General features: G+C 49.3%; 1 protein-coding gene across 5 annotated transcripts in view; it reads left to right on the top strand.

Moving 5' to 3' along the window:
- Positions 1–17,803, top strand: part of ACLY (ATP citrate lyase) — a 44,473-nt gene that overhangs the window by 10,926 nt on the left and 15,744 nt on the right. For 3 of the 5 annotated variants that reach the window (XM_041724630.1, XM_041724627.1, XM_041724628.1), the window contains 12 exons: positions 52–182; positions 989–1,107; positions 2,389–2,525; positions 3,427–3,488; positions 4,734–4,851; positions 6,686–6,840; positions 7,349–7,439; positions 8,527–8,556; positions 11,059–11,200; positions 11,485–11,653; positions 14,291–14,395; positions 15,218–15,414. In XM_041724630.1, coding sequence (XP_041580564.1) covers positions 52–182; positions 989–1,107; positions 2,389–2,525; positions 3,427–3,488; positions 4,734–4,851; positions 6,686–6,840; positions 7,349–7,439; positions 8,527–8,556; positions 11,059–11,200; positions 11,485–11,653; positions 14,291–14,395; positions 15,218–15,414 — 1,456 coding nt within the window. The remainder of the gene's footprint in view (positions 1–51; positions 183–988; positions 1,108–2,388; positions 2,526–3,426; positions 3,489–4,733; positions 4,852–6,685; positions 6,841–7,348; positions 7,440–8,526; positions 8,557–11,058; positions 11,201–11,484; positions 11,654–14,290; positions 14,396–15,217; positions 15,415–17,803) is intronic. The other 2 variants (XM_041724631.1, XM_041724629.1) reach the window with 1 other exon arrangement.

Below are 17,803 nucleotides of genomic sequence, written 5' to 3'. Positions count from 1 at the left end.
TGGTTGTCTCTGCCTGGAGTCTGCCTCTGATTGCCTCTGCTTTTCTTGTAGTTGTGACCAAAGATGGCGTCTATGTCCTTGACTTGGCGGCCAAGATAGATGCCACGGCTGACTACATCTGCAAAGTGAAATGGGGTGATATAGAGTTCCCTCCTCCCTTTGGGCGGGAGGCATATCCAGAGGTAAGGCTGCTCTGGGGAGGAGATGGAGGGTGAGGGGGACCTAGGAGAGGGTGACTGATCTCAGAGGAACATCAGGCTCCCCTCGTGGGCTGTACATTTGGCAGGAAAGGAAGGTTGAAACCATTTAATTTTCTTAAAACCCCAGAGGAGGGGGGAGTGGGAGTCAGCCAAGCCTCTGAATCATGGCCAGAAATCCTTTTAGACTTCTCTCTTAATCAACCTCCCTGGGCTCTTAACTTGATTTGTTGATAATTCCGAGTGGCTCTTGCTAATCCTGCCAGAGGAAGGTAGTTCTTTTGGCCACTTGCTGAGAATTTTAATTGCTCTTTCCTACCTCATCCTTTTGAGAGGTCCTCACAACAGGATCAGGCCTGTGAGTCATAGCTGAGGCCAGGAGAAGAGGCTGGGCTGGGAGAAGGGATGGGGTCTGCAGGTGGACATTGGGAGTGGGGGCCCATGGTAGAAGCAGGGTGACCAAAAAAACCAAACCAAACAAAACAAAAGAAGCAGGGTGACCTAGTGAGGCGTGGGGCTTGAGCAGAGGGCCAGGAACTTGAGGTCAGAGAGAAAGGAGTTGGGAAGTGTGTCCCAAGGCAGTGACTGCGGCCATGGGGGTTTTGGTACTTGAGAGACATCATCATGTTTTGTCCCAGGCACATAGGACCTTACACAACTCCTCTCCTTGGCCCTGTTAAGGCAACTGAGGACCTCTTCATGTGTCTCCAGGGAAAGGAGCAGGGTCCTGGGAGCTGGGACCCAATGAAGGGGGTACCTCCAGGGCCCACCTGTTGCTCTCTGGTCCCTAGGAAGCTTATATTGCAGACCTGGATGCCAAAAGTGGGGCGAGTCTGAAGCTGACCTTGCTGAACCCCAAGGGGAGGATCTGGACCATGGTGGCCGGAGGTGGCGCCTCTGTAGTGTACAGGTGACGGAGGGGCTGCTGCAGGGATGGCAGCTGGGTCTGTCCGGAGTCCACGTGTGCATGGTCTGGAGCAGACTGCTTCATCTTGGGGTGGGGGTGGGGGTCGGGGTGGGGCTCTTCATTTTCTCCCCTTCATGCAGAGTAGAGGCTCTGGTAAAAGCCTGTATGCTACCTTCTGCAACTTTCTTGTTGGCTTCCAAATGAGGTTATTTTTTATTGGTTTTCATCTCTGTGGTTAATGATACATGCTTCACATAGGTATGATAAATGCAGAGAAGAACCTAAAAGTGAATGTTGCCTGGCTCTTTCCCCACCCCTCCTCCCAGTAGGTCACCATAGTGAGCACGGTGCTGCTTATCCTTCCAGCTGTTTTGATGCCTGTATAAGTACTCATACTTTCACATTCCACAGGAAAATTGGGGTCGTATTCTTTTTTTTTTTTTTTAAGATTTTATTTTATTTATTTTTTTTAAATTTTTTTATTTATTTATGATAGTCACAGAGAGAGAGAGAGAGAGAGAGAGAGAGAGAGAGAGAGGCAGAGACACAGGCAGAGGGAGAAGCAGGCTCCATGCACCGGGAGCCTGACGTGGGATTCGATCTCGGGTCTCCAGGATCGCGCCCTGGGCCAAAGGCAGGCGCCAAACCGCTGCGCCACCCAGGGATCCCTTAAGATTTTATTTACTTATTCATGAGAGACAGAGAGGTAGAGACACAGGCAGAGGGAGAAGCAGGCTCCATGCAGAGACCCCGACCTGGGACTCGATCCCGGGTCTCCAGGATCACACCCTGGGCTGCAGGCGGCGTTAAACTGCTGTGCCACCGGGGCTGCCCTGGGATTGTATTCTATACCGTTTGCAATATCTGGTGGTTCTGCACTATTTCTAGGCAGTGATCTACCATGTTCCCTTCTGTGCCTGGCTGGGCCCTCCTCTAGCTGCAACCATTTCACTTCCCTTTTGGGTAGCCTGGCCGGGACTCCTGCAATATGTGATTTTTCCTTGTGTCTGGAAGTGCTCCTTGTTTCTTTGACTTGCCAGTATCAGTCTAGGGCCCCATAATGGCCTGGGGCTAGCAGAGCTCACTGTCAGGGAGAGTCTGGTGTAGTGCAGTTGATCTTCAGGCATGCCTTTTGTGGACCTGGAGGGTGTGAGGCCCAAGAGATTGGCTCCGTGGGCTGGCTACTGGGCTTTGGGGGGCATCTACATGTCCTCCTGGGCACCCGGCTGCCACCCTCTGTCACTACAGTCAGAGCCAGCATTGACTTCTGTGTCTCCCTGGCAGTGATACCATCTGTGACTTAGGGGGTGTCAACGAGCTGGCAAACTACGGGGAGTACTCAGGTGCCCCCAGCGAACAGCAGACCTATGACTACGCCAAGACAATCCTCTCCCTCATGACCCGGGAGAAGCACCCAGACGGTGAGATATACACGCTCCTTCCCCAGGACAGCCCCTTGTGCTGCAGTGGGAATAGCTTTGGGCGAGAAGGCACTAGGGTGGTGGTCCTAGTCCTTTGCAGCCTGGGGTTAGTCCTTTAGCTTCTGGACCTCCGTTTCTCCAACTAGACAGTGTGCAGTGTGGCATCTGTTAGATATGGTAGGCTCTGGAGAGGCAAGGAAGTGATGTGTATATAAAGCCCTATGAGGGACTGCAAAGGAGGTAGCAGTGTGCTCTTAACAACTGCTATAAACTCAGATCTTAGTGGCCTACTTTTTTTTTTTTTTTTAAGATCTTATTTATTTGAGAGAGAGACACAGAGAGAGAACAAGAGAGGGAGAGAGCACAAGCAGAGAGAAGGGCAGAAGGAGTAGGAGAAGCAGACTCTCCACCAAGCAGGGAGCCCGATGTGGGACTCATCCCAGGAGAGATCACAACCTGAGCCGAAGGCAGATGCTTTACTGACTGAGCCATCCAGGCACCCCTAGTGGCCCAGTTCTACGTTTACTATCTGGGCTGTGGGATTTCCAGCTTCCCTTTACCACCTGTCCAGTGTTTGGGGACTACACATACCAGTTTCCCCGCCCTTGGACCAGAAGAGATTCCCACTAGGGGTATCCAGAAACCAAACTGAGTTTCTCAGTGCCAACTAGGAACAATGTAGAGGTTCCTAACCACCTGCTTGGTGGCATAGGCGATGGAAGGCTGAGTTGGTTAAGACTGAACGGACGTCAAGGGAAGCCAGCCTATTCCCTGCCCCACCCAGCCTCTGTATGGATACCTCTTAACACTTGGGGAACCTTTGCTTTTGAACTCCCTTAGTTGTTGGCTATCTGGTAAGATGTTCATGTCTACCTTTCTAACCCTTCTACTTCAAACACAGGCAAAATCCTCATCATCGGAGGCAGCATTGCAAACTTCACCAATGTGGCCGCCACGTTCAAGGTAATCAGCCACAGGGGACTATGCAGCTTCTAGAGAGTGTGGGTTTGGGCGAAGTCAGGAAGGGAGGTTTCCATAAGCAAGGTTTGAGGCAGAAGCAGGTTCCCATGACTTTTACCCAATTCAGTAGGTGTGCTTATCCCAGGGTTCCTTGTTGGGGATGCAGAAGACACTGGGATAGATTCGGGTCTTCTCCTAAAGGTCAGAATGAGGAAAATGGTTCAGTGATCTGGGGCTCTTGTTCAGCCAGCCAGGGCCTATCAGCCTGGGTCTGTGTGCCCAGGTCAGGGGTGTGAGCACTCAGTTCAGAGTATGACTGCTGGTCAGGAAGAATGGCAGCACTATAATGGCTTGGGAGTCATCCCCTTCTGAGCAGCCACCCCAGGAGGCTATTTCTTGTTCTGTATTGTCTTATTGCTCACTGAGGCTATTCAAAAGAATGTGTCCCATTTAGTCGTTGCTAGAAGTCTTGAGAATAATGAATAAATAAATGTCAGCCTTGAAAATCTGAGCTCTAAAGAAGTAGGAAGACCAGGCCTTGTCAGTTTTATCCTAAAACAGGGTCTCCTTCATTGGTCCCAATTCAACAAACAAATCTGAAACAGGTGAATCTTGACAGTTTTGTGTTCACTTCTGAGTGATCCTATAATAAAGGCAGCAGTGTTGATTGGGTGCTCAGGTCTGGAGCAGGAACTGGGTATAGTGCATTCACCTTGGGTGACAGTAGACACTCCACTCCTGACTGAGTGAACCAGCCTCCTGTATGGAGAGACAGAACTGATACGTACCTGTACATTGTCCCAAATTGTTTCCAGAGTTGATATTCTTTGCAAGGGCTGTTCCGTAAAATTGCTGGAAGAAACTTTAGTAGGACTTTGATATTTAAGTGGACCAGGTCCTAATACTTCTGAGAACTCTTGCATAGGACCCTGGCCTTAGTTTCCCCCCAGACTGCAATAAGAGATAATGGCTGGAGCCAGCACCCTGCGTGTTGTGGGGCGTGACTCCCAGATCCTGCAATACTGTGTCAGCCACATCATGAGTGCCTGGGTGTCCCAGGCCTTGCAGTTGATTGTGCGTAGTCCAATCCACACATGTGAAACTCTTGGCTGCCTGTGCCTGCCATGCTTCTCCATGAGGAAGCCACTTTCGTTATGTGCACCCTGGTATGTTTATTGTAATTGTAACTAACTGACTTATGACTGCCTTGTTTTTAGTCAAATGTATGTTGGCCCTTCATGCTTCCAGGGCATTGTGAGAGCGATTCGAGATTACCAGGGGCCCCTGAAAGAGCATGAGGTCACCATCTTTGTCCGAAGAGGTGGCCCCAACTATCAAGAAGGCTTGCGGGTGATGGGAGAAGTCGGTAAGATGGGGACCTTTTCTCTCCCAAACCACCATATAGTGGCCTACCTCTGTGGGCTTTCTGGAAGAGGCTCACTTCCGTGAGCAGACACTTCCATACTCCTGCCCTCCCCTTTCTGGATGTGCAGCTTGCTTCTGCTAACATTCTCTGTGCTCATCTGACAGAACCCCTGACCTAAACTTCAGAATGGTTCAGAAAGCATTTCCATTCAGCTGTTTGTTGAGCAAATATTTGTGGAACGCCCGCTCTATGCCAAGCACCAGAGTTAGAGCTGCACATGTGACAGATAGCAGGCCCCTTGTGCTGTTGTGAACATTGACTGTAACATCGGGTAGCACTAGGTGCCACAAAAGCAAACAAAGCCAAATAAAGGGATGGTGTGTTTGTTGGGGGGGGGACAGGACTGGTTTTAATGGAGTGATCAGCGAATCCTTCACTGAAAAGGTAACATTTGAACAGTGAGCTGGAGGAGAGGAGGGAGCAGCTCAGCAGCGACCACAGAGGGAAGGGCAAGTCCCAGGACCCTGTGTGGGAGCGTGCTACCGTGTTAGACCAGCAGGCAGGACCAAGGGAGCAAAGGCAGGTTGTTGGCAGGTGAGGCGGGGAGACAGTAGGAGCCATGTGGGGTGGTACAGGTACCAGGGGGCACTTGGCCATGGCCCTGGGCTGGCAATCTCTGCAAGACTAAGGGAGTGGCACACCTTGACTTAGGGTTGGAAGGGTTGTTTGGCTGCCAGGTGGATAGTAGGTTCAGAGGCAGGAGGGTGGCGACCTTTTGGGCTGTGGGGGAGAGGAAGGGCAAGTAACTGGTAAATGGGAAAGCATTGTCCCTTGCTAAGATGAGGGACAAGAGGGTGGTGGCCCCTGTTTTGGTTTCCTTTCTCCCTTCTGCATTTTGAGTGTCTCCAGCAGGTTCCTGAGATCTCATGTTGAGAGGTTTCCAGAAGCTGGGGACCTCCTCTCAGTCTGGACTAAAATTGTGTCTCCCTAAGTTAACCTCACTGAGCCTGAGAATGTGAATTGGTCACCAGCAACTTTGATCTTCCGTGCAGCCCTCATTGTTAAGAGAGTTAGTTGTGGGGCAGGGATTCATGTGAGACGTCAGAGGAGTGACGGAAGATGCTCTTGCTCCGGGAGCAGGTCGTGCCTCCATTTATTTTGCAGGGGCAAAAGCTTCCCATCTTCCTGTTTTCCCAAATCTGGTGGGTTTGGCAAACAACCCACCTACTTCACTTAAAGGGGTGCCAGGCCTCATTTGCACTGACAGCTGAGTTCCTGCTGGGGGCCCAGCCCTTGGGGACAGCACAGTGAATGTCACAGGCAATTCAAGTAGGAGGACAATAAGCAAGTAAATGATTACTAAAAGAAGATGCTGTCTGGTGGGAATGCATACGGTGGAGTGGCAGGTGCGGGGAGGAGGTCAGGGAAGGCCTTTCTCAGGAGGTGGCACTCCAAAGGGTTCCACACAGAGGAAGGAGAAGGACCAGAGCTCCAAGGAAGTAAGCCCAGGAGCTCAGAAACAGAGGCCAAGCCAGGCAGATGTCAAGGTCGTGGGGTTGAGGGGACCAGGGGCCAGCTTCCAGCAAGACAGTGCTGACCCTAATTATGCTTGTGGCCACTGCAGGGTATCAGCAAAGCTCTTTCTTGCTTTACTCAGCAGGTCATCTTTACAAAGAGTTGCTTGATGCTGAAAATATGACAGTTGGTCTATCCTCGATAATTGGTCTTGTGCAGAAAAAAGCACTAGATGTCAGGCAGGGGCCTCTGTAGAGTCATGTGGACTTGGGTACTTATTTGAAGACTTGAATGATGGATTCTTTTCTTTCCCTCCTAGGGAAGACCACTGGGATCCCCATCCATGTCTTTGGTACTGAAACTCATATGACAGCCATTGTGGGCATGGCTCTGGGTCACCGGCCCATCCCCAACCAGCCACCCACAGCAGCCCACACTGCAAATTTCCTCCTCAATGCCAGTGGGAGTACATCGGTAGGTGCCACCTGTCCTCTACATAAAGCATGGTGTGTCATCTTTGCCTCCTCATCATACCTTCCTCCCATCTAGAACACAGTGCGCCCCCTCTGTCCCTAGCCATCTGGGGGCACTGGGGAAAAAGGTTGGTTTCTTTAAAGTAAGCTCAACACCCAGCATGGGACTTGAACTCAGAACCCCAAGATAAAGAGTCGCACACTGCACTGACTAAGCCATCGAGGTTAGATCAGGGGGTTAAAAATCAGACCTGAATTTAATCCTGTTAAGAGTGGGGCTTTGGCATGTGTCAGAGCCTCAGTTTGCTCATCTGTGACATGGGACAATACTAATTCCCATGTCAAGAGGGCTGTTAGAATAATACTTTTGGAAGCACTTTGTAGAGGATGTGCATCGTTCTTGTTACTGGATTTCTTTGGGCCTTAAGGAACCAAAGCTTAAGGACCAAATAGTTCTTTTTCCCAGTTGCTACCTGTGACTCTTACCCTGTCTCCTTGTCCCACCCCAGACTCCAGCCCCCAGCAGGACAGCCTCTTTTTCTGAGTCCAGGGCCGATGAGGTGGCACCCGCAAAGAAGGCCAAGCCTGCCATGCCACAAGGTAACTACCAGTAGGTTCAGGCATCCCTGTCTGCCTGCCCTATCCAGGTTCTACTGGGGCGGGCCATGCTGGGGCACAAAGCTGGGCTTTGCTATGAGAGTGGGTATGGCACATGGGCCAAACGGATGTGAGGATATGAAAACTCGGGCCTTTCCAAGCCTTCCTGTGGGCTCTCCTGGCACTAAGGGACCCATGCTGTGCCTGGGTCACCCCACTCCTTGCTATCTTCTCTTCCACCCCCTTACTTCCTCTGGGGGCATGTGAGCCAGGCAGGGAAGCTGTGGAGGAGTCAGGGAGACAGCAATACCCGGAGGTGGCAAGGTCTCCCAGACTCTGTTTCTAAGCAGAGAGCAGGAGCCTAGAGCTGGGACCGCAAAGGAAGCACCCACGTGGTGGTTCCTGTCAATGCAACGGTTATTACAGGTACCATCCATCACCCTTCCTGCGAACCCACCGTAAAAGCACACATAGATACCAGCCTGTCTGCATTTCGCGTACCCTGTTTATCCTCTGGTTCATCAGATGCGACCCCTGCCACCCAGCCCTTGCAGCCAGCATCAGATAATAGGCATTAGCGTGGGGCTGATGCTGCCTCTTTTTGGTACACATAGTGTGAGCTTGAGGCATTTTGTGAAACAGTTACACGGGCTCCAGGCACTCGAGATTGTAGCTGTTTCCTGCAGTTCCCAAACCAGTAGCTTTGTCTACAGCAGAGTGACATATCCAACCCTACAGTGACGTAACTGTCTTATTGTGCTTCATGGGGATAACCCAGGATTGACATTATGAGGGTGGATTCAGCCAGCTGCCTCTGCTCCAGGCCTGGGGGTCTTTGGTGTTTAGCACCCCCTCCAAGCCTTCTTGCCCTTCCCACCCCCTCTCTGGCCCTTTGGCCCTTTCTTCTGCTCTGCTGATCAGTGCTCTCTTCTCTTGGCTTCACTCCTGTCTATTGTGGAATAGACGAGAGACTGAGGGCATGAGCCCTACAAGGCTTGTTCTTGGGACCCTTCCCTCTTCCCACCCTTTCCCTCCAAAGCCTCCAGCCACCAGCAGGTAACTCAGCTGCCTTGGTCATTTTCTTTGACAGATTCAGTCCCAAGTCCAAGATCCCTGCAAGGTAGGATGCCCCCACCCCGCCCCAGCTCTGTGTGTGGCTTTGGTTAGCGGGTTATATAGCCTTACCGTGTGCTTTGTTTGCTCCCAAGTCCTAGTCTTCGCTCTCCTTCGCTGTCCTGCCGCTACTTAGTCACTCCCACCTCCACTCAGCACTCTCCTGGCTGGCTCTCTCTGGCTCCACACTCCCAACAGGACAGGGTAGGGAGTGTGGGAGCAAGAGCCAGGCCCACAGTCTTAGTGGAGTGGTGCCTGCTGAGGAGGGAGGGGCGTCCTGGGAATGAGGGAGCCATGGAAGCTGAAGGGGGAGTGGCAGCACAAGGGCAAGGAGGGCAGCAGCAGCCCTCCGGGATTCCCATCTCCGCCTCAGAGTCTCTTCTTACTTTTCCCATTTAGCCTCACCACCACCTACTGCATCCCTAAGCTCTCAGTGCCAGCAACAGGTTTAATTTCTTTGGGTTTTGGGTGGAAGACAGGGTAGACAAGTCAAGGAGGGAGGTATAAGCCTAGATGGATGTGCAATAAATCTGTAGAGGGGATCTGGGCTTTGATGTATGAGGTCACTGCTTATGGAGGACATTTGCTGTGTTCATTCACACATTTGTGCAAACACATGTTCCCCTGTTGACTAACGTGAATGGATTCATCCCTCCAATGCTTCAGGGCTTCCACTGAACTTTTTGACATTCACTTCTGTGGGAGAATTCTCCCTGGGGAAGGGGGAAAACTTGATGACCTTTGATTCTTTGCCAAAGGGAGGGGAAGGGGCAGCTAAGCTAGATCAAATATCTCCCCCTATAAAAGCCAAGAATGCAGTCCTCTCACCATCTGCCTTTAATCCCTATGTTTCCTGTCTCTAGAAAGATCCTTTGTTACTTGGAAAGACTAGACCTAGCCCTGTGTGGAAAGAACTGGGGCCTAACCCTAGTTCTGAGAGCTCTTCCACCCAGGGGGGGTGGGCTTATCCTACCCTTAGTCCCCGAGCCAGTGGAGTAGCCTGGTGGGGGGATGGTAGCCTGCAGCATGGGTTCCCAGGGACTCATGCTGCTGGTGGGATGAGGATAATGGCCTTTGGCTTTGCCATATCTGTGCTGGAGAGGAGCACGCTTGAAATCTGCCCCTTTTATGCTGGAAGTGCAGGGTGGGGGCTTGTAAAGATTCCAGGTTTAGTCTCCTTTCTGTAGTCTTAGGTAGACAGATGCATGTGTGTGTGTTTGCTTACACTCTGACTTGGGGGAGTGTGGGCTCCCCCCCTGAGGGTGGGGAGAGGCCAGGCCCTCCTGGCTTGGATCCCACCCTCCTCCCTTGCATGGTTGAGTTGCATCATAAATTAGTATATAATCTGGCCCTGACGCGAGATGGCAGGATCTCCATCATTTGGCATCTCTGAGCTTCAGGTTCCGGGGCCTGGGAAGCAAGGGTACTGGATTAGGTGGCTTCCTTTGTTCTGTGATCTCCTGTCTCTTGAGAATCCCAGTGAGTCTGATGACAGTAAGTCCCAGGTATTTGGAACAGCAGGAGCCTTCTGGTATGAGAAGCTTAGAGCTGAAAGGGAAGAAGCAAGCTTGTGTAGGGATGGGAACCCTGCACGCCTAGGGAGAGTGATCTCAAATTTATTTAATTGGACCTTGAACCTAAGGAGCCAAGCCTGCGCTAGTATACCAGGTTGATCAATACCAGATGGCCACTGAGCTCAGTGCCTTGTTCTCCCTGGGGGAGCTGAGAACCTCCCCTGGGGGCTACTTTCCTGCAGTGGGGATTTGGGGACTTGCAGAGAATGGGAGAGCCAGATCTGCAGAGTGATGTAGGGGCCTTTCCCTTCAGGCAAAGGAAGCACTTGTAACAGCTTTTCTTTCCCCTTCTCTTGCCTCTCATTCCTTTGTGCTGTTGGAGAGCTGCCCTGGAGCATTGAGCAGGAAAGACCCATCTGCTGGAGGGGGTCGGGCAGGAGGGACACAGCACAGAGAAAGTTGGGAGGTGCCGAGAAGCCAGTGTGCTTCAGCCAGAACCTCAGGAGAAATAAGGCTGTGGCCAGCCTCTTCTTTGGGCCCATGCTGGATTCGGATCCTGACCCAAGCTGGTTTATGTCTAGAGTTAGAGGTGATGATTGTCAGGTTGATTCAAGTCCTATGGCTACTAGAATTGGGAGAGCTTGATGTTTTTTTTTCTCAGTGGCTTTAAAAGTAATTGAAAATGCTGATGACATGCCTCTCTTTTGAATCAATTCCCTGTGGGAATTCTCTGCCTGGGAATCCTTTCTGCGTTGATTGCTAGCTCTTTACCAGCTAGGCAGGCCTTCTTAGCTCTCTTCCCTCTCTCTGCCACCTCGTTGCAGAGAGACCAAGGCACCTCTTCCTGCAGTTCTCAGAATCCCATCCTCTTGACATCCCTTTGCCGTGGTGATGAGCCCCCCATCCCTGGACCTGGGCATGGAGGGGTGTGGCAGCCCTGAGGGTCTCCCCGGAGTGTGTGTTCTGGGTGCACTCGTTGTGTCTTTGCTCACCAGGAAAGAGTGCCACCCTCTTCAGCCGCCACACCAAGGCCATCGTGTGGGGCATGCAGACCCGGGCTGTACAGGGCATGCTGGACTTTGACTACGTCTGCTCCCGAGATGAGCCTTCAGTGGCTGCCATGGTGTACCCTTTCACGTGAGTCCCACCGAGGCGGGAAGCTAGAGATGGCTGCCAAGTGAGACTTTGTCATCTCATCTCCCTCACTGAGACAGAGTTTGGGGAGCCAGCAAGATTACCCCCTTTGCTGGGGAAGCATCTGCCATCCCAGACTGGGGTGATCCATATTCCTGGGGGGTGTTTCACACACGTGGGACCCTGTCTCTCCACCTTCTAGATGAAGCTCCTCCCCTTGGCTTCCCCCTCCCCAGCCCTGACAGCTTAGGGGTGTTCTGACCCCTCCTACTCTTCCTTTCTTACAGTGGGGACCACAAGCAGAAGTTTTATTGGGGTCACAAGGAGATCCTGATTCCTGTCTTCAAGAACATGGCTGATGCCATGAAGAAACACCCAGAAGTAGATGTGCTGATCAACTTTGCCTCTCTCCGCTCAGCCTATGATAGTACCATTGAGACCATGAATTATGCGCAGGTAGGTCAGCGGGCATTGGGATGGGGAAGCAGGGAAAGCTCCTGAATGGTGTCTACCAGCACTGCCACCTGGGACAAATGGCTTGGCACTCAGGACTGGCCTGTGGTTTGGGAGAAAGTGGTTGGATACACTTGATCTTCAGGAGGTAGGGTGGTAACAGGGTAGGTAACAGGGCAGGCAGGCTGGACAGCACTGCTTAACTAAGCTAACAAAGAGTCCGTTCAGGATCATCTGCTCCCCCTCCTCACCCAGGTCTTTGTTGTACTTCTAAGACTGGCTTTCACAACAGAATCAAAAGTAATTTCTTATTATAAAATTATTACGTGGGGTTTGTTTTGTTTTAGATTTTTTTTTTTTTATTCATGAGAGAAGCAGAGACATAGGCAGAGGGAGAAGCAGGCTCCTCACAGGGAGTCGGATTCAGGACTTGATCCCAGGACTCCAGGATCACGCCCTGAGCCGAAGGCAGACGCTTAACCACTGAGCCACCCAGGGGTCCCTATTACATGTTTATTGTAGAGAAAACTGAAATATTTTTAGGTAAAGAGAAAAAAATGAATACCTCAGTCAATTTCTATTTCCCAGAAACATAGTTGCCAACATTTGAATTTAATCTTCTCCACTTTTTTCTCTGGATTTGAACGTGTGGAATAACACTGTCCGTGGCTGTTTTGTAATCCGTTTTCTTCAATAACTCTTTTCACATCCATAAATATTCATTGGCAACATCAGTTTTGCTTTTTCTGGTCTTGCAATGAGCATCTTAGATGAATATTTGCATATATGCTTAATTATTTCCCCAGCATAAGTATCTGGAAGTCAAACTGCTGCATCAGAATGTGCAGATTCAGAAGCCTTTGATCCATCCTGCAGGTGCCCTCCAGAAAAGTTGTAAGGACATAAACTCCATCAGTGGTTCAAGAAGGCCTGCTGTCTGTACCCTGGCCAATGCTGAATGTTTGCATTTTAAAAACACGTATTTGGGGCCTCTGGATGACTCAGTTGGTTAAGCCTCCTACTCTTGATTTCAGCTCAGGTCATGATCTCCGGTTGTGATCGAGCCCTGCGTCTGGCTCTGCATTGTGCATAGAGCCTGCTTAAGATTCTCTCTCTCTTTCTCTCTCTCTCTCTGTCCCTCAACCCTTGCTCCCACGCGCGCCCTCTTTCTCTCTAAGAAAAACAAGCATGTATTTGACAAGTGATAGGCATTCTATTTAATTTGCGTATCTTTTTTCTTAAAGATTTTATTTGAGAGAGAGAAAGTGTGCACACAAAAGTGGGAGGAGGGGGAAAGGGGAGAAGCAGACTCCCTGCTGAGCAGGGATTGTGAGGTGGCTAGATTCCAGGACCCCGGGGTCATGACCCAAGCTGAAGGCAGATGCTTAACTCACTGAGCCATCAGGCACCCCTAATCTGCAGATCTGTAATTATTAACTAAGATGAGCTTTTAAAAACATTTATTGACCATTTATATTTTGTGACTTGCTCTTCCTTTTTTTCTTTTTCTTTTTCTTTTTTTTTCTGTTAAGGTATTTGTCTTTTTGTTAATTGATTTGTAAGAGCCTATAGACTAAGATACTGATTTTTCTGTTCAAAATTATTGTCTGATTCCGGACTGGCTTAGTACAGTGTGGGAGAGACTGGAGAATGTAAATTTGTTTTGCCATCTCGGTGAAGCAAAAAAAGCACACCTGCTGAAAATGAGCTACTTTTTCATTCTAGAGCAAAGTTCAGCAAACTGTAGCTGACAAGGGTCAAACCTAGCCCCCTGTCTGTTTTTCTAAAGTTTTATTGGAACACAGCCATACTGTGTTCATTTACATATTGTTCACAGCTGTCTATATGCTACAGAGGCAAAGTTTACTAGTTATTGCAGAGACCATATGACCAAAGGAGCCAGAAAAAGTTTGCTGGCCCCAGGTCTAGAACCAAAGAGAGATAGTTCTTGATCTTTCCTGCCCATCCCCACTCCTTCTGGCTTTCTCCTCCAGCCCACTCTGGTCTAAGTGTGGAAGCAGCTCATTTGTGTTCCATACCCACCCTGAGACATAGAGTCAGAGACTCAGAGGATACAGTGGAAAAAGCTGTAGATACCTGCTTTATGAACAAGCACCAGGACAGGTGGGGATCAGGTGGGTCTGAGTCTGGTGGGTTTTTGGATGGGAGAGAATATAGACACTTTTGATGGTAGAAGGGTTTTCAGAAACATTTGCTCCTTCTTGGTTACTGAATTACTGTGGTGTTAACCAGTGGAGATTGGTTTTGGATGTTTACACCTCTTTTTTGGGAAAGAGTTGGAGTCATCAGGCTAGGGACAGAGCCCTGTAGGAAGAAGGGTTTGTATACTACTAACATTACTTTATTCTTAGAGTCTAGAAGGGGGCATGGGGATCCCTGGGTGGCGCTGCAGTTTGGCGCCTGCCTTTGGCCCAGGGCACGATCCTGGAGACCCAGGATCGAATCCCACATCAGGCTCCCGGTGCATGGAGCCTGCTTCTCCCTCTGCCTATGTCTCTGCCTCTCTCTCTCTCTCTCTCTGTGACTATCAAAAAAAAAAAAAATAGAAGGGGGCATGGAAGGTGGGTCCTCGTTGTTTCATCTGAGGCACATAGTTAACAGGAAGGGACTGTCCTTTAGATCCGGACCATCGCCATCATAGCTGAAGGCATCCCTGAGGCCCTCACAAGGAAGTTGATCAAGAAGGCAGACCAGAAGGGAGTGACCATCATTGGACCTGCCACCGTGAGTGTCCTTTCTGGAAAGCCTTTTAAGTTCAAGCCTGTCTTACGAAGTTCTGGTCCCACAGAAAGCTAACTTACTAATGCTTCTGTTTCCCTCTTGGGTTGAAAAGATTCCGAGTATACCCGTTACAAGTCAGTCTGTTCATATTCAGTTGCTTTAACGGGCTCCCTCCCTGGTCTGTATCACCTTTATAGTTTTAAGGGGCTAACTTTATAGTTTTAAGGGTTTTTTTTGTGTGTGTTAGTCCACCTTCATACAACCATAGCAATCTTTGATTATTCCTTTCACTGTGATCCAAGGAAGAATCTACTTAGAGGTTTTATTTGCCCAAAGGTCGTCACATAGAAAGAAATCACTCTGAGAATATTTAATTGTTGTTTTTCCTTAGCTATTGCATTAAAAAGTTGTCTGAAGGTCAGATTCTTTAATTAAGCAAGGGGCCTTTCTTTCATCTCTGAGGCAGGGGGTGGTGACGTTGAGCAGAGGCACGCACATGTGTTTTACACTTGTCCTGGGTGCCGTCACCCTTTTAGACCAAAGGAGGTGACTTAAGCCTGAGTATACGTATCTGAATCCGCAGTACTAAGCCATGTTTTACAAGGAAGGTTCTCTTTTTACCTGCGTAATGGCTCTTGACAGGGAGATGAGATACTTCCCGAGCTGAAAACCCGTTGTGCAGGTAGTTAGCTCTCTCGGACCATTTTCTCCCCATCCTGACCAGAGTGCGGGGAGCAGGTGGTATTGGGCTTTGTGATTCCCCTGAGCTCTGTGGTTGATCAGGAGCTTCTTCCTCCCTGACTACTGTTTTTGCCTCCTCAACAGGTTGGAGGCATCAAGCCTGGGTGCTTTAAGATTGGAAACACAGGCGGGATGCTGGACAACATCCTGGCCTCCAAGCTGTACCGCCCTGGCAGCGTGGCCTACGTCTCGCGTTCTGGGGGCATGTCCAATGAGCTCAACAATATCATCTCTCGGACCACAGATGGCGTCTATGAGGGTGTGGCCATTGGCGGGGACAGGTGATCAGCTGGGCCAAGGCAGGCCTCCCACACTTGGGAGTGGCAGTCTGGGAGAAGAGGGGCACTGGGTCCTCCAGTCTCTGCTCCTTGCTGCTGAGTTGAGTCCATAAAACAGAGCATTTCTACTCTGCCTCAGGAATGACATCAGCATGAAATCAGGGGGGAAAAAAACAGGAAAAGGTGTTTTTCAAAGATGTTTGGGCTTTAGGGGTAATTCTGTTTGTTGTCTGAGTTGTGGCCATAGAGAGGCAGCAGAGTGCAGTGATTGGACTAATTCTGAAATCAGAGCAAGGGGGCTCAAATCCCAGTTTCTCTGTTTACCAGGGAGGTGTCCTGTGCAGGCCACTCACCCTCCCTGGACCTCCATCATCCTTACAAATCAAATGGGCAAAATAATTGCACCCCCCTCATGGGTTGTTGGAAGGATTAAGTGAGGTAATATTTATATTAAGTGGCTAATACAGGACCTGGCACTTAGCAAGTATTCAGAAGGTCTAGCTATAGTCTGTAATGGTGAAAGGAGGAACTGTTTCTTTCTTTTTTTTTAAATTTTATTTATTTATTCATGAGAGAGAGAGAGAGAGAGGCCAGAGACATAGGCAGAGGGAGAAGCAGGCTCCATGCAGTGAGCCTGATGTGGGATTTGATCCTGGGTCTCCAGGATCATGCCCTGGGCTGAAGGCAGGCACTTAACCGCTGAGCCACCCAGGAATCCCAGAACTGTTTCTCTACTTTCTTCCATGATCTCACTGACACTTTTGGCTACCAAATGTTGGGATTTTTTTCCTCATACCAAGCAGTTCTCCGCTTCTCGGCTGGGTGTCCTACAGTTCGTTTCAATTCTGACAGTATCTACCTGGAGTTAGTACCAGATCCCACAGGTGAAGGGCTCAGTCCCACAAGATGCCAATTCCAAGTCCAGGCTTCTGATACTCCTAACCAGCTGGCTATACACTGGGGGTCTCCATACCTTAATTCTTGGGTTTGGTAATTGGCTCGAATGGCTTGCAGAATCCAGGAACAGCAGGATGAAAAAAACACGTATGGCAAGTTACGGGGGGCAGTGCATGGAGTTTCTGGGCACACCACCCTCCCAACACATTGGTGTGTTCACCAATCCAAAAGCTCTCCAAACCCCCTTCTTTAGGGATTTTTATGGAGACTTCATCATATAGGCACAATCGATTATTAATTCAATCACTAGTCCTCCCCTCTGCAGAGGATGGTGAGTAAGGCTGACAATTCCAAGCCTCTGATCACGGCTTGGTCTTCTAGCAGCCAGCCTCCATCCAGGGGCTCTGTAGGCCCCCACCAGGAGTTGCCTCATGAGAACAAAAGACACTCCTACCACCTAGGAAATTCCAAGGGTTTTAGGAGCTCTGCATCAGGAACTGAGGACAGAGACCAAATCTCTATTTCTTATCTCACAAATAGTATATTCATTGTTTTTGTTAGTGTGAATGGTAATCAGGATATTATCAATAGAGTATTATTTTTTTTAAGTTTTTATTTGAGTTAGAGCTAGCAAGAGAGAGGACGAGTAAGGGGGAGAGGGAGAAGCAAGCTCCCTGATCTGGGGCTCAATCCCAGGACTCTGAGATCATGACCTGAGTTGAAGGCAGACACTTAACCAGCTGAGCCATCCAAGTGCCCTTCAGTAGAGTATTATTTTAGAGTAATGCCTAGTACTTAATGTCATAATACACATTAGCCATTGCTGTTTATTATTATTATGATTGCTGTTTCCCTCAACCAAAAGCTATTGGGAGAGCCAGTCACCTTGTCTGTCTCCTGACTCTCCTGTATTGTGTCAGATGGACTTCCCAAGTGAGAAAGATCTCTCACCCAGGTCTTTAGGACCGTGGCCTGGGGGACCCTTGTCCCCGGTGCTCGCTGACAATGGGCTCCAGCTCAAATAAATCTAGGCCATTCCACTGTCCCTTTGGGATTTATAATGTTCTTGAAGATCTACAGAGTCACATCCTGGCCCTTAATCCTTTTGTAAACTCACTTGGTAGGAGAAAATTAAAATACAGGTGACCCTCAAACAACATGGGTTTGTTGCATGGGTCCACTTATATTCAGGTTTCTTTCTTCTTCTTCTTCTTTTTTTTTTTTTTGCAGATTTTTTTCAATAAATACAGTATAGTACTGTAACTATTTTTTTCTTTCTTATGGTTTTGTTAATAACATTCTCTTTTTTTATAGCTTGGTTTAGAGTAAGAACACAGTATATAACACATATAATATAAAATATGTGTTAATCGATTACTGATGTAGTTAGTAAGGCTTCTGGTCAACAGTAGGTAGTTAAGTCTTTGGGGGAGTTATAGTTGTACTGGATTTTTGACTGCATGTGTGGGGATTGTTGTTCCTAACCCACACGTTG

This window comes from Vulpes lagopus, chromosome 12 (genome assembly GCF_018345385.1).
Source record: "Vulpes lagopus strain Blue_001 chromosome 12, ASM1834538v1, whole genome shotgun sequence".
NCBI lineage: Eukaryota > Metazoa > Chordata > Mammalia > Carnivora > Canidae > Vulpes > Vulpes lagopus.
Note: the sequence above shows the minus strand (reverse complement) of the source record. Positions and strands in the feature narration are given on the sequence as shown.